General features: G+C 31.3%; 1 protein-coding gene across 1 annotated transcript in view; it reads left to right on the top strand.

The window, feature by feature from the left end:
• The window catches only part of Osi17 (DUF1676 domain-containing protein Osi17), a 95118-nt gene that overhangs the window by 37545 nt on the left and 33109 nt on the right, over positions 1-24464 (top strand). Inside the window, exon 2 of the mRNA XM_088237135.1 lies at positions 14463-15268. Coding sequence (XP_088093261.1) covers positions 14620-15268 — 649 coding nt within the window. The 5' untranslated portion in view covers positions 14463-14619. The remainder of the gene's footprint in view (positions 1-14462; positions 15269-24464) is intronic.

The raw sequence follows: 24464 nt of genomic DNA, 5'->3' as shown, positions 1-24464 counted from the left end.
TATTATGTGTTTAACATTTATCAAATGAATTACACATGTCCGCACCCTAATAGTGCATAAGGCACTGCATTGGTTCATCGATCGCAGCGTATGTCAATCTTTTTTGATGACTTTGATTTCGATGAAGGTAAGATTACGGTCTTACGTTTCAGGTGCCCATCCAGGAACTATAAAATATGCTATTGAAAAAATATATTTATAAATAAATATTTCATCTTAACTATGTCGGGAATCTAATCCAAGATCTCTTGCACAGTAGCGTGCGTTCCATATAGGCATATAAGCAGAGCCTACCTTACAAGAATCTCATTAAAACAATAACAAAAAATAATATAAAATATTCGAGTAACTATTGGTAAAATTTAAAATTTCGCCCGAAATAATTTGGTTAAGTACTGTATCGTACCGATCGACGCGCCACCATCGGCCAGGATCGGCTAAGACACAAACTACAAATGCTTATTTTGTTCATATTGCAGCTGTTATTTACATTAACAAAACGTGTATGTGTGGGTTTTTTTCAGTTGTAATTACGCATGTATGGGTAACTTTGTAGGCAGTGCTTTTCCATGAACTTTGTTTCATTGTTTTAGAAAATGAAAATTTAGAATACGTTACTGACATTAAGCGTTATTTTCTATTATTATTTTATAAAAGACGGTCAAAGGTCAAGTGTCAAATAAATAACCTCAAACGCCTCAAATCGATTATATCATACAACCGAGAATACGGTCCACGTTTTTTTTGTTACTAAAAAAATTGAATGGAGTTTCGTGAAACTTGTGTGTTTTGTTGTGTATAGTGGCCACTTAAACCAGCTTATGACAGGTCATAAGCACTGTGAATGCCTAGACTTCTACATCCCCGTCTCTAATAATAATATTGTTATATGTTAATACTACCAGCTCCTCAGGGAGTTGAATCCAGTCCTTGTCTACAAAATCCAGACAAATTCAAAAATTGTATATAAATTAGACATGATATAGCAACATAAATTTTAAATCATAAATACGCCTGTCATCTCTCACATGCTTGCATCCCCCATCATTGTCATTAACCGATGGAATCTATTTCATACAATCACCGGTCACAGGACAGCGTCTCTGTCATCTTTGTTTTGAGTTATATCTTCATGTTCTCTCACATACAGATTAATTGCCGTATTCGCGTTACATTCATTTTTCGCGTAGCAAGGATTGTGTTAAAGCAAAAATAGTTTTTGTATCAAAATCCAGCATAGTTATACAAATTTGACTTTATCGTGTGTAGACTAGTGTGGCATCACACAAGAGTTAAACTACATTTTTACAAATGTCAAAATATACGTGACAATTGTATATAAACAAAAATGTACTTAGGACTTTGCTTTGAATTTTGGCCAAGTAAATAAACACTTTAGAAAATGGGGGCATTAGCACAAATCTTCGAAAGTGTTTTATTTTGTAGCGTTTTTTCACAGTGACTGTCAGTTGGCAGCCAAAGGTATTTTTTCGTAAAAATATTAACATAATGAAACCATTTCGTCCGCTGTTTGAAATAAAATACATATTTAAATGCGTGCTGGGTGAATATGGAATGATGGAACATGCGATTCTAACGTAAAGATTGTTGGAACTTGTTAATGGGCTTTCAATGCTGTTGCGAGTTCCATGTTTTACCTTTGAATACCAATGTGACATTTTTAGAACGTTGTTTTGTCACGTTGACCATTTTAGGAAGAAAAAAAAACACTTCCTACTCAAACATTAAGAAAATAAATTAGTAATGGTTGAAACGAGGTAAGACAAGGTTGAAACTCAGTATGCAACACCATAAAATAAACTATAGATCAACAATGTTTTGATTTTGTCCAAATTTTCATTACATGGCCTGGATTCAACCCCCTAGGAAGCTGTTAATATTAACATATTATAACAGAGATGAAAAGGGAATTTAGAAGTCTAGGTAGTAAACAAATGCTAGATTCAATACAAAGAGCAATGAATAAAGAAGCACTTAAAGTAACATTTAATTTTAATAAATATACTAGAACCAGAGATTTAAATAGAATAACAAAAATGCTCAATCTAGAGGAATTAATCTACACAGAAAAAATAAAAATGATATTTAAGATGAAAAAGAATAAAAAAAAGACATATATAAAATTGAATTTTAACTACAACATACATTAAATAAATACAACAGCATCAAATAATTTAACTTGCGAACAAACTAGGACCAACAGAAAAAGAAACAGTTTTTTGTATACAGCAATAAATTTTTACATTTCATTTTCTAATGACCAAAAATATAAACAAAACATTTACGTCAACAATGTTTGATTATGTCCAAATGCTTGCAGACTGGCTGGATTTCCTCCCTAGGGAGTTGTTCATATTTAAATTTATTTCAACAGAGAGGGAAAAATTATCTGAGAAGGGAATATGGAAGTCTAGGCATTTACAGGGCTTATGACCTGTCATTGGCTGGTTTAAGTGGCCCCTTTATACACTGTGTAACATTCACCAATTTTTTTTGTATTTGTTACACAGTGTGTAAATTGGCCACATAAACCAGCCAATGACAGGTCATGAGCTCTGTGGGTACCTAGACTACCACATACCCTTCTCTAAAATGTTCTTCATCTCTGTTGTAATATATTAATATAAACTGTAGATGCCTACAAATCTATTTTTATATTCGTATAAAGTAAAATTTTCACATTTTGTTTCATTTAAAGGCGTATTGATAAATCATTCAGAAAATTTAGGTATCCAAAAAAAACATTCAGACAAAACCTACAAAATAATTAATAATATTGCTCTAATTTTTTTGCAACACGGAGAAAAAACATTTTTGAGAAGGGAATATGGCAGTCCAGGCATTTGCAGGGCTTATGCCCTGTCATTGGCTGGTTTAAGTGGCCACTTTACACACTGTGCAACATTCTCCATTCTATCTTCGCAATCCAGTTCTACTAAATAAATTAAAGTTGATGAAAACATAAATATTTAAATTTTATACATTTATTAACTTAAAAATAGATGTAACTAAAGAACACGTTTTAAATCAAATGTCAGCAGATAAATTCAAAGTTTGAATAAGACGTTATTCAATATTAATTCCGGCTGTTTTCTGCAAAATGCATATTTTAGAAGTGTGGTTAGCCAGACTTTACAAAATCACGAAAATTCCTTTGAAAGATAATTCAATTATTTTTAAGCAATTGTAACAAATTAACTAAGTGATTTTTTTAAAATTAAGTACTCTAATATAAATATAAAATAAAAAATTCAACACATAATGACACAACATGCATCAGGGGTGGTATTCTGGATCTTCCCCGCCCCCAAAGAGTGATGAATTTGAAAATGTATTTTTTTTAGTATCGAGACTTTGCTTCACATAATGGCCACACTAATGATTAAACGTCAAAAAATATAAACACGTGAAATCAAACATGATGATTTTCATTAAGAGCATTTTTGCGACCTTAAACATTACTCAAAACACTTAATTAGGTTGAATTGACCAAACCATATTAGTTTTATTTACGTTTTTTCAGCAGTTTTATGCACCATTTGACATTAAATCATCAGTGTGGCCATTATGTGAAGCAAAGTCTCTCAACTTTCAAAAAATATTTTTTTTTAAATTAATCACTCTCTAGAGGTAGAGAAGATTCAGAATACCCCCCAAGAAGTTTACTAGGGCTGGATGTTTTCTACAAAACGCTCACCTTAGATTGTGTGGTCAGCCAGACTTAAAATGCCATTAAAACTGGTCAAATAGATCATTGAATTATTTTTTGTATCATGAAAAAGTGAATGTAGTGCAGATTTGATTATTTATATCTCACACTTTTATGTTTATAAACATGTATAAACCACTTAAATTATCAGTTACGCTTCGACCGGTTTCGAGGTTACTACCTCGTCGTCAGGAATTCAACTAACTTATAATTAAACGCATTGTTATTTATATTATAAAATATTGTATAAAACAATACCCATACCCGGTTCCTCTTTTTTCTCTAACTCATATAGTGTCTATGCGGCTCGACTGTAGAATCATCTCCCATCCACCATCAAAGATGTTTCAATTTCTGTATAATACAGTGCTACCTATCTATGTTCATTAAAAATACAAATGATACGTTTTTTCTTGCATCACGTAAAATTACTCCAACATCAAAAGTAATCACACACAAGTTTATCTGACATCTTAATCAAAGTAAAATAATAATAGTCAGAAATTTTAAGCGGGAAATAATGCGTATAATAATAACAAACAAAATTAACAAGCGGATAGATTCCTTGGTACCTACACTCTACACTACGCATACAGATGCGTTTCCACTATCATCTCCCAGGGAACAGCCAAATGGGAACCAAGTGTTTTTACAGTTATTTACTAGGCAAAAGACAATAGATCCTGTTTATAGCATAAAGCTGTTTACTGCATAAAGCAGGGACGAGTTTGAGTTTGAGTATCGTCTATTGTCTTGTTATCCTTAATAATAAGTTAAGGAATGCTATCTTTAAACTTATAATTAGAAATCAAACACTGATTTGAGTCTACTGAACACTTTATTTTATTTTTACAAATATAAACATATAAAAATAAAAACTTCGTGACAATTGTTTCGCCTTATTTTTCATTTTCAAATTTTCAAATTTTAATTATAAGTTTAAATATGGAGTTCTACAAAATAAACACCAAATCAATCAATGCTATCTTTGTTTACTTTTTTATATTTTACTTTTTGTGCTGTTACATGTTCACTTAATTGCCAACTTACTAGTTCTTTGCTCAATGTATTATTCTTGCGTTTTTTAAAATTATTTTTTATTATTAACTTTTTAAAATCATTTTTGTTGTTGAAATTCCATTTGTCGATGCGTTTTGAAGCTGCAAGACTTTTTGTGATGTTAACTATCATATTATTTTTCATATTATGTAAATGTTATCAACTATCAAATATCTAAATTTAGTAAATGGGGTCTAGAATTTCAAGCGTCCATGCGCTCAGTAGCTGCAAGATTTGTTGTTATCTAACTTCTAATTTTATAAATTTGCTTTTTATTTCGTTTTTAAAATATCACTTAAACTCTAAACTTCATTGTCAAATAAAAATTTTAAAAATAAAATTGTAAATAGGGGCTAGATTTCTTATTGTCCATGCGCTCTGTAGCTGCAAGACGTTCTGTTATCTAGCTCTTATATATCATAATTGGAGACAAGGAACTAGAATCCCAACCGTCCATGCGCTCTGTAGCTGCAAGACGTGTTGGGATATTTATTTATTGTACAGCGCCCTTGAGGTGATTTTCACAAAAAATGGCGCTATATAAATTATCCAAACATTATTATTATTACATTATCTCTGTTTAAATCACGTCTGAAGAAACATCTCCTTTCTCTTCTTTAATCTCTCCTCCTTTCCTTTTTCCTCTTTTTTTCCTTTTTACCATTGAGTAATAGTTTCGATTTAAGGTAATTTATAAATAAACACGTTTATTTATATTTTTATATATCTTTAGCTTTTTAGTTTTTTTTTCTATTGAATATGTTCTGTAACTTGAATTATAAAAATAAAACTTTTATTTTATTGGTTGGTTAGAAGAAATCGCCATTTGGCAATTATCCCGCCAATGTACTAATAACATTACGTACAAAAAGTTAAATAAAATGAAATATAAAAGAGACAGAAAAATAAAAGAAATAAAAAAAAATACATAAATATACAAGTGTAAAATGTCATACCACTAAGTAACAAATGTTTTTGATAACAATAATATATTTAACAACAACAACAACAATAACAACAACAAACCATCACGCCGTTTCCCCGTAGGGGTAGGCGGAGATTATAGAACGCCATAACACTCTATCTTGGCATACAGACCTCGCTTCCTCTACATTCATACATCTTCACAGGCACGCACGCCGATTATTCCTACTTTTGACATGTCCATCTTCAAGTATTTGATGGACTCGATCGTGCCATGTCTTTCTCGGTCTTCCTCGTTTTCTGCATCCATCAACATTTGCATCGTAGATCCTTTTAGCCGTTTTAATTTTCTGAGGCTGACTACTTTCCGCATAACTACGTTCAATTTTGGGTGTTCGGACTATCGAGGCCCTGTTGTATACTTGTTTTACCATTTATCAGTTTAATAATATTATATATACAAAAGCGTAATGTGATATCATGTCAATGAGTGAATCACCTTGATCGTGATATTGAACACTGCAACCGGGAGAAAACTGCACGTATTGTATGGTTATTTGCATAGGTGCAGATCACGCATCACGCATGAACGAATGCACAGGTAAAAGTGTTATTTGATCTCCGCTAGATCAAATACCTTTTATAAATGAATTACAGAAATTCATAATTACAGGGTAAAGTCACTATCACGAGCTTGCTATAATATCCACTGAATAAGAGAGTTCAGTCTAATTAAAACAATTCTCCGTTTCGAAATGAAAATACAAAATCATAAAGAAATGTATTTTCTCGTAAATACGGTTTTTCGAAGCCATAACGCGAAACTTCAGAGAAACATTAATCATCTCGTATAGTATCGTAATTCGTTTTTTGGAAAACACATTTTTTTTATTTTTAAATTGATATTTGAAATATTGGTTCAGCGAAGCAATTTTTACTTTTTTAGATTATTCATTTTATGTTGAAGGTTCAAGTCTGACTCACTCTTACTTATATTCTGCATTTTAGGTCAAAACCTTTGTAGCTTTAATCAATGTTACGAAGATTTTATGCGTAGAAGTATTTTTTTTTAATGAGTTTAAACAAAAATAATTCTAAAAAAACCCTCCAAAAATTAAAAACCTATTCGGTCGAAGATTTTCAAAAACTCGTTAAAAAGATCATAACTCGAGAACTACGCAAAACCGCGGACATACATGGGGTCGATTCAGATACCCCTCAATATGAGGCACCTACATTTTATCTTTGGACGTCAATTCTCCGGCCACCCTGTAAATAAAATACCTAAAAAATAATTAAAAGCTCCGTAGCGGAAAAAATGCATGTGAAAATATATTTGGACAAGGAAGAAATTACAAATTTTCTCACTATTTATAGACCCCAAAAACACGAAAAAAACTTACTTTTTAGTAGAAATAGATTCAATCATGTCATATGCATCTGGTGGGAAGGATGAACTTTTATATGATCTTATAAGTTTATCAAAAACCAAGACTTCATCAAATTATTTTTTCGCCTTTTTTATTTTCTGAAAATTATTTTTTTATTCATGACTTAACAACTTTTTTTACTTTAATTTTAATTTTTAAACAACTTCCATTTATGTTTTTTTCCTTCTCTTTTTTGTGCTTTCATTGATAACCTTGCATATAATTATTATGTAATATGGAAACTTCACTGGTCCATTAGAGTTAAGTCTAACCGTGTAAACTATAAAACTATGTAACTGTACTGTATGTTTCCTGAATTAAAGAAAATAAATAAAATAAATACACCAACGGTTCAAAGAACCTTTTACAACAAAAAGGGTTTTACAGAAATAATCACAGCAGTGAACGAATATTATGTAGTACATAATATGTAATATAATGAATAATAACACTAAACAATTTATTAAGCATAAAATATTAAAAGAACGAAAAAAGTAAAAAAGGAACATAACATCTCAAAATAAAAAATTACGATTAAAATGAGAAAATTGTATGTTTTAAATGTAAATACAACAAAGTAAAGTTGAGAGTAATTTAACCCTAGATTCATAAACACACGTCTTTTATACCGAAAACTAATACGTTTTTCAGAGCAATAAGAAAACTTAAATTATCTAAATAATACCTTTATTTTATCAGTCGGTTGGAAGAAGCTGCCACTCGGCAATAAATCCATGATGTTTTAAAATTTTTTAGTGCAATTGACTTTTTACTTATTTGTGACAATTTTATGTTTTATTCATTTGTATAAGAAACGCGCCGATAAACATTCATTAATTGTTAGTTTGGTGCGATCTAGCTAAGGAAAAAAATTTCAATATTTTTTTTAATGGATAAAAGAAAATATAACGTTTTTGACATTATTATTTAATATATTAAAATAAAATAAAATCACTTTGTTTTTATGTACCACTTATATTTTTTACCTACTCCCGTAGCCACGCCCACTCTACCTTCACTGCGAAAAATTTATATATGTTATGTTAGTTTGTAATTAACCCCGAAGAAGGCATAGTATTGCCGAAACCAGTTGGTTGTAAAATTATAAAAAATATAAGTGGTACATAAAAACAAAGTGATTTTATTATTAGAAAATATAATGAACCGTCTTTGCACGAATGTTTTTTGACTAAGGCTTTGTGATGAAAATCACGAATTTTCTTCTAGTATTCGCTTTCTGACTGAATACTCTTTTACAAGAAATAGTGAAGAATTTTTCAAAAAAATGCTGACCCACATACGAAATGCTGGCTTGTTTCATTAAAAAGAAAATATTGTCCACTTTGAAATACGGCGGCATTGTATGCTGGAAAATGGACGTTTAAATAACATAATACATTTTATTTAAAGAAGAAAAGTAATTCAATTTATTTAAATGTAGTCTTAGAATACAAATTTACTGTTTAGTTGAATTCGATTTTTTGTCTGTGCCGGGCAGAATAAAAATTATGTAGGCAGGTACAACAAAAGATGTCGCAAATTTTCTCCAAGCTTACATTATTTATTCCTAACCAACACACATCGTAATGTAATATTTATTTAAACCAAGTAAATTTGCTAAACGTTATTAAATATTTGTATATATAGATAATAAAGAGTAAAAAGTAAATAATAAAGAAATATTTCACACGAGAAAAGCTTCAAAAAATAATCATTGATCATTAAGAGTCATGCAAGAGGTCTCGGGTTCGATTCCCGACACGGTTGACATGAAGTATTCATTTGAAAAGATCTAAGACTTATGTTTGTTGTGCTACTTTAGTTTTAAAAAAATGTTTTTGTATATTCGGATACGTTTATTTATGTAAATTGTTTGTGTAAATACATATTTTTTGATTAAAAAAAACATAGACATTGAGGGGATCCTGAGGGGTGGGGACGACGTGTTGGCCTTTGTCCATACATCCTCCTCCCCCCTCCTTAATCTGCATAGAATTTGTATTCCTGAGGAATATTTATAATAACTTTCCTCTATGCGCAGCTGACAGAGAGTCCCCCAGGACTCTATAAAAGCTGCGGGTGCATGGTGGGCTTAAGGTTCTCCCCTTATTGGAACATCTCAGAGTCTCTGGACTGGCACCTGAAGTGTAAGATTGATAATCTTATCTCCATGTGCCCTAAGCATCATTAAGTGAATTAAAGGAATGATGAAGATGATGCTCAATAATCAAACAACCTTTCAATATAATCCATTGTAATGGTCCCCTATCTACTAAACTCACGCCCCTTCCTTCATCCCCTCCCTCTTTTCTCAACTGTTTCTCTCACAACATAAAATATTTTCATAACCGAATCAGTGCATGTAAGGGTTGCTTATTAAAATTCATGTCGTGTTAGCTTTATAATTTTGTGCAACAACTATGGTGAAGGTATAGTGGGTTTTGCATGTTGGTTTAATTAGTGTTCTGATGAAGATACGGTACGTCTCGAAACATAGAAAAGTCAGTAAAGCTAGAGTTTCCTAGGACAGCGGTGCCCGTATTTTAACGGCCGTAGTGAACGGTGATGCAGTGGACAGCCGTCGTAAAGGTGACTAGAGTGTGGTTTTCTAGGAAAACGGTGTTATCAACACCATTTAACACAGTTTTCCTAGGAAACCACTCTCTAATCACCTTAACGACGGCTGTCCACTGCATCACCGTTCACTACGGCCGTTAAAATACGGGCACCGCTGTCCTAGGAAACCCTAGCTTAAGTGGTTATCCGCAAATATTTAATAGCATTTTGTAAAATGTTTGACCGCAAAGTTAATGCTTTTAAATATTAACGTATTTGTTACGTCTATTTCGCTATTTCAGTAATATTCATACAAAATAAATACATTTTTTAATATAACATATCGCGATAAACATAGTATATTTTGATATTTAAGTATATACATGTCTCGAAATTTCCGGACGCTTACCTGGGCCTCGATTATGATGGAAAGATAAAGACGTCATACTTTCACCTTGACGGTATAGTTGAAAATAAATTCCCTCTAGCGATTATAAAGATATACTACCAACCCCTCCCCCTCCCCTTTAAGTTTTGGGTAGGTACATCGATATGAATCAAGAGTAAGCTTACGTCACGGTACACATATCTACGTTTTAAAATTACATAGCTTCAGTATGACGTCATATTTGAAGATAAAAGTCTCCCGACCGACTACAGAGGTATAGTATCGATACCCCACCATCAAGTTTTGATGTAAGTACATAATTTTATACCGATGAATCTAGGATCCCTCGATACGTTTATCTACGCATTAAAAGTGCCAAAAATTTTGTTCCAATTTTTTCTTTAATTATTATTTATTAAAATTTTTAATCGTTTTGAGGTTGGCACTTTATTTCTTAAAAGCCTATTAAAAATATGAGAGAAAAATAAGTAAGTTTTGAAGTCGAATTATATGTCACTTTAATAAAACGAACGCCTAGATGTAGAAATAATGTTGCTAGGTTCTCTCCTATTGACAAATAAGAGTATCTAGGCGTCAGACACAGATTATATGCGTCAGAAAGTTACCACTCTAAAAAAAATATTTAGTTTTTATATTTTTTCCATCTGTCTTACTATCTGTTCGAATGTATGTATCGAGACGTTTAAGAGCCGGCTTTGTAGTCGATCGGTACAGATCGGTAGATACACACCGACGATCGTTAAGTGTACCGTCTAGGTGATTTCCAAAAGTCATGCAAAATTCATGTTCAATGCGAGCAATCTACCATTGGAGTACAAATTCAGTGCTCCATGCAACATTAGATGCGGATAAGGTCATTATTAAGCGAAAATAATCCGTTAGAAATTGCCTATTATATTTCCGCCACAGAAAATATTTGTAATTGTTTAAGTGTTACGCAGTAAGTAAACCATTTTATAACGCTTATTTGTGCGTTGATTGGGCGTGATTTGTTTTTACGGTCGCTTGAAGTCGAAGAATGACAGAATTTAAATGATTTTGTCAGTCGATCAATTGGATATTCAGATATTCTTATAACCGGTTAATTTATTCGGATAATTGGGTGACAAACATAATCACGTCGTGAGATTATTATAACTGATTTTACGCATGACTAGTGCAAACCGAAAAAAATGTAAGTTAACCTAGCCGGACCGAAGGGGGAGAATCAAATTCCCCATAGACCGATTTTAATTCGATAACTCAAGTGTTATAAAAACTATTCGCCGTATATTTTTTGTAATCGTGAAATTAATAAAAAGAAGCATTTTCCTGTTTTGTTTTTAAATTATGGAAAAAAAAATTTTTTTTTTCATATTAAAACAGAAAAAGACGTAAATAATACAAGAGTCAATTTCACTTTATGAACATAAGCATTCGGCAAACTAACAAAAAAAAAATACACGAATGAGTAAAATATGTTTTTATTTATATCACTACAGAGATGGGTAGAATTTTTGTATCAAAATTATGGATATTCGAGCGTTTACAGGGCTTATGACCTGTCATAGGTTGGGTTCAAGTGGCCACTTTTATGTAGATACTACAACATTCCCCATTCCGCTTATTTAGCGAATATCCATATCGGTGACATTTTTGGTTTTTGTATATATGTTATGAAACAAGGAAAGCTTTCGCTAGCGCGTTTGGAGCGCCATCTATGTATTTGATATTGAGGTTAAGCATTAAAGCAAATTACTTTATTTATGTAGCTAAGACTCTATCCGATATGTAAATATATATACACATACCAAAAATAATATTGAGTAAAATATGTGTACACGAAAACATGAATAAATTATTGCACGGTCATAACCACTTCCAACGTTTTATTCTCCTGATATCATAGTAGGCGCTGGGGTCGTTTGGTCCCCCCGTTCGGATCATGTGTATTTTTTTTATGCTTAGTGAGTGAAAGGTTAAGAATGAAAATAATTACTCATTTAAAGATAAGCTTAGGAATTCAAAATGAAATTTTACTTCCAATCAAACAATCATTATTTTATATTTACGTAAATTGTTTTTTTCTTTTCTCTTTTAAGCAAGGTATAACTGTTTATCTATTTCTTCAATATTATTTTTATTTAAAGGAAAAATATAAGAAAACCATATTTTCCGCAGCAAATCGGTTTCTTAGAACAGGCATTTGCCCATATTAGGAACCTATCGCAACGTTGGGCATACTAATATTTCTGGCTCGCCGAGCCTTCATATACTGACATTATTTTAGGTACGTGTATTTTGTACATACACAAATCTGGATTTCTCCCAAGGGGGGAGTAGGTATATATTTTTATTAATATCCCTACAGAGATGGGGTAGATTTTTTCAAATTTAGGATTATGGATATTCGAGCGTTTACAGGGCTTATGACCTGTCATTGGTTGGGTTAAGTGGCCACTTTACGTTTTACAACATTCCCCTTTCCGCTTATTGATGTATTCTTAAATACATAAAAATAAAGTAATATGCTAATTAAAAATACTTAACTTCAATATCAATACATAGATGGCGCTCCACCACGCTTGTGAATGGTTTCTCATTTAATAACATATATATACAAAAATCAAAAAAATGTTACTTGTGTCGATATTCGCTAATAGGCGGAATGGGGAATGTTGTAAAACGTAAAGTGGCCACTTAACCCAGCCAATGACAGGTCATAAGCCCTGTAAACGCTCGAATATCCATAATCCTGAATTTGAAAAAAATCTACCTCATTCATATACTGAGCCTACTACTATAACAAGCAAAATTAGTCACTGTTTTTTTAACCATTTTGTAAAATATGAAACATGTGTTTATATAAATATTAAATTCAACGAGCAAAAAATATGAATCACAAGGCAAAATTTAAGTACATAAAAATAAGATAGAAGTTTTCATTTTCTAAGGTAGGTATATCTGATAAGAAAAAACTTGTACGTTTTTTATGTAAAACAAAAAAAAAACTGTTTTTTTTTAAAATAATTTTTCATCCATTTTACTTTCCTTGGTTCCTCTTTCCCTCTCCTTTCAAACTCATTACTTGATTCCACACACCTCATAATTTAATATGAATAACATTATTTTCTTTTTATTTAAAATAAGTTAATATAAGCAAACCTTATCTTTTAATTGATAAACAGCTAATAGTTTTAATTATTTAAGTTATATTTATTTTATGTATCATTTAATATATATTTATGGTTTTTTAGTACAAAATTTCAACGAACTCTTCTTTTCAGCGGTCTGTTTTTTGGTTGTTTGGAAGATATTGCTTTTAGCAACAAATTCGCCAAAGTACTTATTCTTTGTACTTGAAGTTTTAAATAAATAAAATATAATTACTTTTCAGTCGGTAGATTACGCTTAGATTAGTCAATAGATCATTAAACAATGGATAAATGAAATGTAGTTTTTTTGTATATAAAAAAAAGTTTGTTTTTGAATGTTCACAAACAGCATTCATTTTTTGTGGATCTCAATCAGATTATTTTCTTAAATTCCTTATAACTTCTACCCATTTATTTATTTTTACTGAATTTTTGGTAATACCAAAATAATATTCACTGACATTCAATATTTTTTTAAAAATCGTATTCCTACATAAGTGCACCCCTGTTGGTGAAAAGAGTCGAGTTTGACATTTGCAAAAATAATTGCATATTTGAAAAATAATTATTTCATGTTTTGGAATTCAACTATACACAAGTACCTAGGTACCTACTTAAATTCAACATTTTAATATTAATAATTTTTAGTGTTGGAATTCAATCATAAAAAAGTACCTAGGCAGGCAAGCCAACGTTCGGGCAGGACAACTAGTTTAATATATATCTGTACGGCCTAATCCAATTACAACAGTGAAATGAAGAAACATATATACCCACAAGAAACTGAACAAAAAGAACATAAAACTACTCGTATGTAGCAAAGACAAACAAGGGCAATAAAAAAATAGTATACAATATATTCATAAGTACGATAAACATATTTTAAGACTTGTTATATTATGTTTTATTTTTACTTTACTCTGAGGAGGTTAATATCTTTATGCATTCTTCTTGAATATATGTTTATGTGTTTTGAGTTCTCTTCTCATTGCCATATTCTGTAGAATTTAAATGTTTTTGATTTCCCGTTCATTTCACAAAGAAACTATCGCGAAACAGTCATTTTTATGTGGGTTTATTTGCGTTTTGTACCTAAGAATACAAGTTTATATCAATGAAATACAATCTTGAAATCGTCAATGTCTTAAATGTCAAATTGAAGTGCGATCGAATCATTGAAAATATTGACATCATTTGAATGGTTTGTTTATTTGTTTCAGGTTTGATGACGGACCTGCGACGCCAGACATCCTCAATAATGTAAAAACTCCAAAAAGGCGCAGTAGGTCAAACAAATCATTTTTTACTACTCAATCGTAAACTGAGAGATTATCAAATCAAGGTAGAATGTTTAAAAGATAAAATTGCATCTGCAAAATGGCAGTTCGCAATAAAAATAATAACCAAAAGTGCCCTAAAATCAGTGCAAGCGAACAGAAAAGTGCAAGGAAAAACGTTCCAAACAATTTCAGCTCAATTTTTTTTGCAATGCTTGTGCAAAGAACTACTTTTACTTTTGTGTTGATTTTGTTGTCTATTTTAAGTGTTTCTCCAACAGTTTCATGTTTTGAATTAATAAACGGTTCAACCGAGTCTAATTCGGTAGTTTTCAATAAAACACCCGATCAAAACGTAGTTGTAAGCTCGGATGAAGATACCAGAACTCACAGACCAATTTACATCCCACTGACAGAGCCTTCGCCGATTCCTGAAACCATAACAGAAGGTGTAAAAGAACAAGCAACTTCGAGGAGTTTTTCTAACGAGACTTTTGCCACGGGAAATTCGCTTTGGGACAGTCTGCTTAATGAGTGCATGGTAAAACCTTCAATCAGCTGCATACAGAAGAATGTGTATACGTATTTGGATACAAGCTTAGGAATTAATGGAGATGTTAACATCACAGAAGGTTTCGTGTTTAAGAAGAATAAATTAGCTAGTTGGAAGTATTCTGAGAAGGCTAACAAAGGAAATGAAGACAACACGGTGGAAGGAGATTATATTGATGAAGAAGGAAGAGAATCGGGTAAGATTTTTTTATACATAAAATATCGTATTCCACATAAACCAACGAGACTTAATTTTATGTTTCACAGTCATCATCATTCTATTATTATTTTATTTTATTTTTATCAAGGTATACTTAATAAATGATTTCTTTCCTATTTATAAAAATCAATATAATGCTTTGTATGGAACAAATAAATCAAGTCTCTTTGTCTTGTAAGGATGGGAAGCGTAATTTAAGAAAGATACGCTCCAAACTAGACAGAAGTGGACTAAAGGAAATAATGTTTAATGGGTTATTTATTAACAAATTACAACAGGGATGGAGAATACCTTAAATAAGGGAATATGGAAGTCTAGGCATTTACACGGCTTATGACCTATCATTGGCTGGGTTAAGTGGCCACTTTACACACTGTGTAACATTCACTATTTTGCCTATGTTTAAACATCCATATTTCTTCAATTCTTCCCATCTGTTGATTTTAGTGAAGTTAAGGAGCTGAAACCTTTATTGTTGCGAAGAGATTCATCTGACTGAATTTTCTTTTCATAAATCGCTTTTTTAATGTCTTAGATTTCCAAGTTATCTAATTATTCAATAAACTCACCAATTACTCTCATGAAGCGGCTTATCAGTACGGTGATGATTTAGATAATGTATTTATGTTCAAAGCATTTTCTTTGTAGTCAAACATTTTACTTAACGTCAGTAAAAAATAGTATTTAACCACTTACCGACTGTTTACGTCTACCGGCTTCGAGACGTTCCCGTCTCTTTGTCAGGACACTCACGACTCAGAGTGTCCTGACGAAAAGACGGGTACGTCTCAAAACTGGTAGGCAGAAAAAGTCGGTAAGTGGTTAAATACTAATATTTTCTAACATGAATTAAATTTTGATAATCTTTAAAATGTTTTTATTGACTACGATTTATATACGTACCAGGCGCGTGCGGTAAACATTATCAGTAGGGAGGCTGACAATAAATAATTATGTTCTTACTTTTAGATTGAATTAAAATTAATATTGCACGGAATAACTTCTGTAAAGTGCGCTTGAGGTATTATATTACGAATGTGGTGCTTTATGAGTCTTCCATTTTAATAATAATGATAATTGATCGTTGATCATTAGGGTGGGTCGATATATTTTTTTTCCGGATTTTTAAATAAAAGGAGTCTTAAAAGTTGCCTTTTGGATTACTCGGAATGCAAAAAATATTTGATACTACTTTTAGCCCTCAACCAGAGCTTGAAGTTTTCGAAAAAGTCAATTTTTTGCTCTAAACCGGCTGTCATTTCGTATTTAAGTAAGAAAATCAATCCAATTAAATGTTATAATGTGCATTAAACCTTATTAAATAAGCATCTAAGGGCGTGAGTTGCACTTTATTTTGTAATAAAGGGGTAGCATTGTTTTAATGCGCCATTGTTTTCGTCAATATTAGCCAGGCGCTTAACGGAATCAGTTCTGCGGAGTGTAAACTTTTTGCATTTCCGTAGTTTTAAAACATGTTCGAATTTGTAATGTGATTCGGTTATATCTTTACTAACAAAAAATAATTTTATCAATAAAGATAATTAACAAAATGTTTAGGCAGTTGTAAACTTCAAGCCTCGGTTGAGGGCCAAAAGTAGGATGGAATATTTAAAAAAATAATTTTTACATTTAACGTAATCTAAAATGCAACTTTTTGGACTCTTTTTAGTTTGATGTCTAAAAAAATAAAAAACTTTATACATCATCGACCCACTACATTGATCATCTATTAATTAATGGAGCACAGCAGCAGGCGCGTCTAGCGGTGAAGCTGTAAACATTAGAACAGTACCGAAAACTTGAGATGTTCTTTAATTTGCTTTGAAATTGATGTACACAGCTTTGGTTAGGAGCCAGTTTGAATACAACTCAACTATATGGACTCCGTATTACAGTTTTCACCGATATACTCTAGAAACAGTTCAAAATAAGTTTTTAAGATACGTTAACTTTAATCTTGGAATCAGATATGAATTTACTAACTATGATTTTTTATTAAATACTTTGAACTTGTTGAAACTTAATGAGAAAAGAACAATTATAGATTAATGAATTTATTTAAGATTGTAAACATTACATAAAACCGCCCAAATCTATTAGCACTCATTAACTTCAAGGTACCAGGACGAATGACTCGTCAAGTACCTCCGTTTAGTTGCAACAATTCGCGAACCGTATACTCGTATAATGCAATTCTGTATCGACTCCATGTTCTCGGCAATAACTATTCCGACGTTGCTGATATTTTTCACATAAAGTAAAACTTATATAAATCAACCCTATTTAATCATTTCAAATATGATGAACGGTAATTTACATTTTTTATTAAATGATTATAGTGCTTTTTATGTTTACTTTTGTATGGGTACTATTGTGTACCATATTTACGTGTATGCTTATTTTTAAATTACTTGAATTGTCATTATTATTACTTTTTTTTGAGACAAAAGAATTTAATTGTATTTAATATACTTATATTTTGTACCTTATACAGAAAAATATATAAAAAATATTTTTCTTTTAAAATTGTATTTGCACACATTGTTTTTTTTATATCTAAAAATGTTCTTTATACAAAACTGTTGTGTTATATATATATATATATAGTATTTATGTAAAATAATACTTTTCAATTTAATTTTTAAGTTTTACACAATACATTGATTTTTTTATATTATTTTAAATATGAGTATATATATTATTTAAAAAGCACTGCGTGCCCTGTATATTAATAAATAAATAAATAATTTTTGGCCAAATTACAACAATACGCCTATTTTATGTATCTCTTTTTTTGTAGTCCTGTGCAGCAATCTTCCTGGTTATATTGACTTTTAACGTATTAAAGCTGTTTGTTGTTTTCAAAGAACTGTCCAATGTCCAACTGACTACACTCTCGGAACTGTATTGGTTTTAGACGAAGCTTTTTGTACCTCACCGCTGCGCAGATGATTAAGCCCTGTGTTTTGGAAAATAATCAATAATAGCGAATTGAATTAATAATTTGAAAGCCATTTGCATTTGTATCCAATTTTTTTTTATTATTATTATTTTTTTTTTATTTTTTATTTTTCTTTTTTAAATTCTAAACAATTTTTTTAATTCCCGCCAAACTGCAAAAGCAGTTTTTTTGCAGGATTAATGTAAGCCATGTTGAAAAAATCGAAAAAGGCCAAAGGCGTATTTTCCATACGTTTTTTTCCTAAAAGTTTTTATCGAGACAAAAAAAACTCGTGCGAGATTATGATGTTGTTTTACACGCATACCTGTATTCTTTATCCACCCGGACATGGACAAGTATAAATACATAAATCCATGTTGAAAATAAGATAATGTGAGAAGAAAGTTTAATTTTCTTTAAAATATTTAAAAGAAAGTTGCATCTAAATTCATTCATTCATACAAAATTCAAACAAATCTTATGATTAAATACGCTCTTGACCTAGTTTATAGAATAAATTAATGTCTAATTAATTAGTTGCTCTTTATAACATGTGTGATTTATATCATGTATATCACATAATAAATACGTAAAATACATATAATTTGATGATTTTGATCTTTGGAAATATGACCACAAATATATCGGATTATTACAGGTAACTTAATGAGGAATTTCAGTGCTACGTGAAATTGGATATAAAAATATTTTCTTTAGCGCGGTAAACATTCAAGTATTTAATTGTACGGTGGTGTTTCTCGAAAATGTAAGAAAAAAATAAGTTTTGATAAAAATAAACTACTCTAAAGCGTCATATGCCCTGGTCAACAGCTGTTCAGATACCCTATCAATTATGTGTTGCCATAGATTTTCGGTTTCCGGGAAGCCATGTTCAGCGTGTTTTCATACGTACGGGGTTTCTTTTTTTAAAGCTAGCTCACCTCGCCGACGAAAAATCGTGACTGCACGGGCGGAGTAATTTCAAAATTTCAATAAATTAAAAAAATTAAATTAAATATCAAAATGCGTCTTTTAATAAATAAATAGTCTATTAAGAAATTAAGAAAAACCCCAGAATTTTCTCATGCCCTCAAAATTAAACGGCAGAAGACTATCGCACCCTCGCACTTCTATTCACTTTACTTTATAGTCCGAAGGCTCCAATATACCTTCATAAAAAAAATTAACGCTTATCAGTTAACGGTTTATGCTTTCCTATTCCCGCCCAAATATTTATATAAATAAATAATATCACTACGAGGCGGAAACTACAGATGCTTATTTGGTTCATATTGCAGTTGTAGTTTACACAAACAAAACGTGTATGTGTGGGTTTTTTTTCAGTTGTTATTACGCGTGTATGGATAAGAAAGCAGTGATTTTCATGAACAAACAAATCCGTTACTGATATCTTACGTTTTTTTCAATTATTATTTAATAAAAGACGGTCAAATATCAAATGTCAAATAAATAACCTCAAATGCCTCAAATCGATTTATTTCATACAATCGAAAATATGGCAAACTTTTATTTTGTTAATAAAAAAATAAAATGGAGTTCTTTGAAATTTGTAAAAGTGACGGAAATATGTGTTTGATTGTTTTAAGAAACAACGCGTTTTCTCGGCTATCCTTTTTGGACAAAAAACTAATGTGACGAGTGAAGGAAACTGTTTGGTCAGATTTATTACTTATATTATTTAAAATTTACTTATTTTCTATTGCCTTCCCTAGTTTAAAACTCTGTTCACGCGACTGACTACGAGGCGGACTTGTCTCCACTCGATTTCCCTTTTCAGGGTTTTTACTTAAGAGTAGCTATCGAGTAAAAAAAAAACACTTGATCAGGATTCTAGGCTCGTTTTTTTTTTTTATTTGTTTATTTTTCCATACACATATTATTTACATAGAAGTATTATTACAAAAATACACTAGAAAAATACATCTTAAAATTAGAAAAGAAATGAAAAGAACAGAAAAGGAAAGGAAAGAAAAGAAAATAAAAGAAAAACCAAATTAACATATGCGGAAATTACGAAAATATTATTTATTTGCAGTATTTTAATGAGGTTTGTCTTCAATTTTATCTACAAAGTAAAATTATGTTTTTAGTATAAAAAATAATGTATTTACACATTTTTTTCTAAATATGTTCGATTACAGTTTACCGACGAAGACACTTAAATATTTTATGCCCCAATGTCCAGAATGTGTATATTAGTCAATTCGTCACACAATTCGAAATTCTTTGGGATATATTTTCCGGCTTTTCATAAATATCTTTGCTACTAAAACAATATGTGATGAAGATGGATTGGCATGAGTTAGCTCGAAGTCTTATGTGTTGATCGTGTTTTTGAATATATATTACTCGTACACACACAAAAACAAAACTTTTTGTTCCGCTGTTTCTTCAAATAACTCAGTAAAACTAGCCTAGGACAAAGACATGCGCCCTTCTTCACTCGTAAACTATATAATGTATTTTCTAATAATGTGAGAGATGCAAAAAGTTTAAACAATCACGTATTTAAAAAGTATTCCAAAAAAGTATCACGGAAAGAGGATGTGCTTGATTTCTTTAGCTAAATTGCTTGCAAAATATTTTATTTTTTGGTGTTCTGTTTTTTGTACTAAACTATTTATATTTTGTATTTTTTAAATATGTGCATGCGAATATATGCGTATGAAAGTATATGTGTATAAACACATGTATGTTGTGTATGGATGTTTGCGTTTGCATGTGTTGGAGCTCCTACTCCAGTTAGAGATTGACAGAGAAGACACGAGGTTGCCGTTGCTAACATGGCGAATAAATAATGAATTTTGTCGGACGAGTGTCACGTCGATGATGGGTTGAAGTGACTGCACTTGAACTACATGCTAGAACTGAGTGTCTTCGTCGATCTGGACTGACTGAACTAAATTTGTTGGGCTGACTGACTTTGACTGCGTTCTGTAGTCTCTTTATAGACCACGTTCCTTTGAAGTTCATTTCTTCATGGTAGGGACGATTTGAATGTACTGCAGAACGATGCTCCCGATTTATGTGCAATACTGTTAGAGTTGCATTATAATGGTGTATTGAATTCTTTAGAAAACGATGACATTGCTTTCTTCTATCATCACACTATTTCAAGTGAAACGTTTTAGCACGTGTGTGTCAGCGATAATGGACTATGAACCCTACACATGTATGTATTAGTATGCATGTCTAAATTTTGTTCAGAATATCATGCTATCACGTTAATCTGGTTAAATCAGTATACCCAAGCACAGGCGATGCCTATGTGGGATTTTTTATCTTATCATGTTGTTCTTTTATTATTCACATGTACTGGTAACCTAATTTTCAGTAAATAAAAATAAAGAACCACAGAGATGAAGAATATTCAAGATATGATAATATATAAATCAAGGCATCTACAGGGCTTATGACCTGTCAATGACTGTTTAAGTGGCCACTTTACACACTGTGTAACATTCACCATTCTGCCCATATTCGAACATCTAATATTCCTTCAATTTTTTCATCTGTTGATGTTTGTGAAGTTAAAGAGCTGAAACCTTTATTTATGCGGGTGAGATTGATCTAATTGAATTATTTCACCAACATACTAGGCAACGCCTGAAAATGTTATTTTTTCAATTTCTATACTTCTTCATGGACCAGGTGGATTTATCAACAATATTTTGAGTTTGTCCAAATTTTTGTAGACAAGGACTGGATTCAACTCCCGGGTTAGCTGTTTATATTAACACATTACGACAGAGATGAAGAACATTTCAAATAAGATAATATAGAAGTCTAGGCATCTACAGGGCCATTGACAAGTCATAAGCCCTGTAGATGTCTAGACTTCTATATTATCTTATCTTAAATGTTCTTCATCTCTGTTGAAATATGTTAATATAAACAGCTCCCCGGGGAGTTGAATCCAGTCCTTGTCTACAAAAATTTGGACAAACTCAAAATATTGTTTAATATTATTAAAATGCTGTTATTTTCAAAATAAGCTTATTTTTCAGTAAAATAGAAATATCTTATTTTTAAACGTAAAATACAATAAATATTGTACCATCGTAAAAAGTACACTAAATGTGCAACAAAAAATATGTACCTTAGAGAATAAAGCACGTGAATTCAGTTGAGTGCCATTTTGAAGTTAAAAATGTAAAAATTATAGCAATAAGCTATTTTATACGTGAACGAAACACCCAAGTCTACTTTTATTGTAAAAATGCCTTTTTGGGGTGAAATAAAAATCTGAAGTTCACTTTGTTTTTGTGCAAAAAACCGGCAGTAGTCTCAGATACGCTATTATATGTACTTTTACTATCAAAATAATAATTTGAATATTGAATGTTATTTTTACATTGAAATTATCTCATTTGGTTAAAAAGTTATATGGAAATTTTAGTTGCCGCACTCAACGAACTGATGTCAATAAAAATAAAAATAATCCGTTCTAATTGGCTTAAGCTAGGGTTTCCTAGGACAGCGGTGCCCGTATTTTAACGGCCGTAGTGATGCAGTAGACAGCCGTCGTAACGTCGACTAGACAGTGGTTTCCTAGGAAAACGGTGTTAAATGGTGTTGATAACACCGTTTTCCTAGAAAACCACACTCTAGTCACCGTTACGACGGCTGTCCACTGCATCACCGTTCACTACGGCCGTTTAAATACGGGCACCGCTGTCCTAGGAAACCCTTGCTTTAGGCTATTAGCTTGAGGTAGCATATTACGAAAATGGCGCTATTTTTTTTATTTTTTTATTTATTTACAATTTTAAAAAACCCGTTAGGGTTACATTAGAAGTTTAATATTGTCTAGTCATTTATGTCTCGTCTAGTCTAGTTAGTTCAGTCATCATGTGCTTTTTCAGATTGATTTTTAATTTGTCTCTATTAAAAGTTTTCAAGTAGTAAGGTAGGTCGTTGTAGTGTTTAAGTCCATTATGTAGTATTTTTGATTGTCCTGTGTTTGTCTTTGCTTTTTCAATATGATAGTGTTTTTGTTGTCTGGTGTTATATTTATGTATGTCAGCATTTTTGACTAATATTATGTCGTCGTCTTGTATGTTTCCCAGTGTTATTTTGTGCACAATTTTTAAGGTCTCAATTTTAGTCAAGTAGTTTATGTCAAACTGGTGTGTTTTTTTGTACAGTTCAGTCGTAGAGGTCAGGTAGGGTAGGTTGTATGTTAGTTTAAGAATTTTATATAAGTTATCCATAATTATTGTTATTATTATTAGGCTTTATAAATAATAAATAATAAATAAATACCGTTTCGATATCTACTGATAAAGACAGCGTTTGTAATTTTCCCCCTGGTTAAATTTAACATAAAGAATATCTGCTCAGACGCAGGGAAAATTTTTATTAGAAATTAAAAAAAGTAGAACAGTGATTTCGAAATGAGAAGTAGTCGACTATTCACGATTTTTTATAAATCACGATATGGGAACTGGTAGAATCATCATAATATACATCAATGAAGTCATTTTATTTTGAAGTTGAATGAAAGTAAAATCCCTTTATATAATGGTAACTACCCGTGACAACTTTGTCTATCGGCCAATTTGGGTTTCTCTTTCCTTCCTCGAAACTACGCGACTTATTTTTCGGAACCACAATATTCGCTTTCAAACACCGCGTGCACGCAAGTAGCATTTCGTTTACCCGTGATTGATATTTCAATTGTTTTATTAATCAATTATATTAACAAATTAAAACAGGGTTGGAGAATACCTTAAAGAAAGGAATATGTACCATTTTTATTATATAAATAAAAGACAAGTGATACTTTAATCCAAAAATTTGGAATATTCAGTGACCGGTTTCATCGCTTTCGCGACATCTTCGAGACTGGTATCTTTATTAAGGAGTTCCATGTATTTATACAAAACAGACGTAAGGATAGATAATTCAAAATCATACGAAAGTATATTAAATAAAGTTATTTTTATGATAACATAATGATAAATTCTTTTTCAAAAAATCGAAATTGTAAACTAGTATTAGTATATCCCAATAGTTATTACCTGCCTCCTCGTAGCGAAGGAAGAATAAAGTCTTATGATTCCTGTACTGACCTCAGAGCGTGGTCACTGCACGAAAATGAAAGGAGTGATCACTTAAACAATATTTTGAGTTTGTCCAAATTTTTATAGACAAGGACTGGATTAAACTCCCTGGGGAGCTGTTTATATTAACATATTACAAAAAAGAT

This window comes from Micrasema longulum, unplaced genomic scaffold (genome assembly GCF_059751315.1).
Source record: "Micrasema longulum isolate JH-2025_06_02 unplaced genomic scaffold, ASM5975131v1 h1tg001652l, whole genome shotgun sequence".
Lineage (NCBI taxonomy): Eukaryota > Metazoa > Arthropoda > Insecta > Trichoptera > Brachycentridae > Micrasema > Micrasema longulum.
Note: the sequence above shows the minus strand (reverse complement) of the source record. Positions and strands in the feature narration are given on the sequence as shown.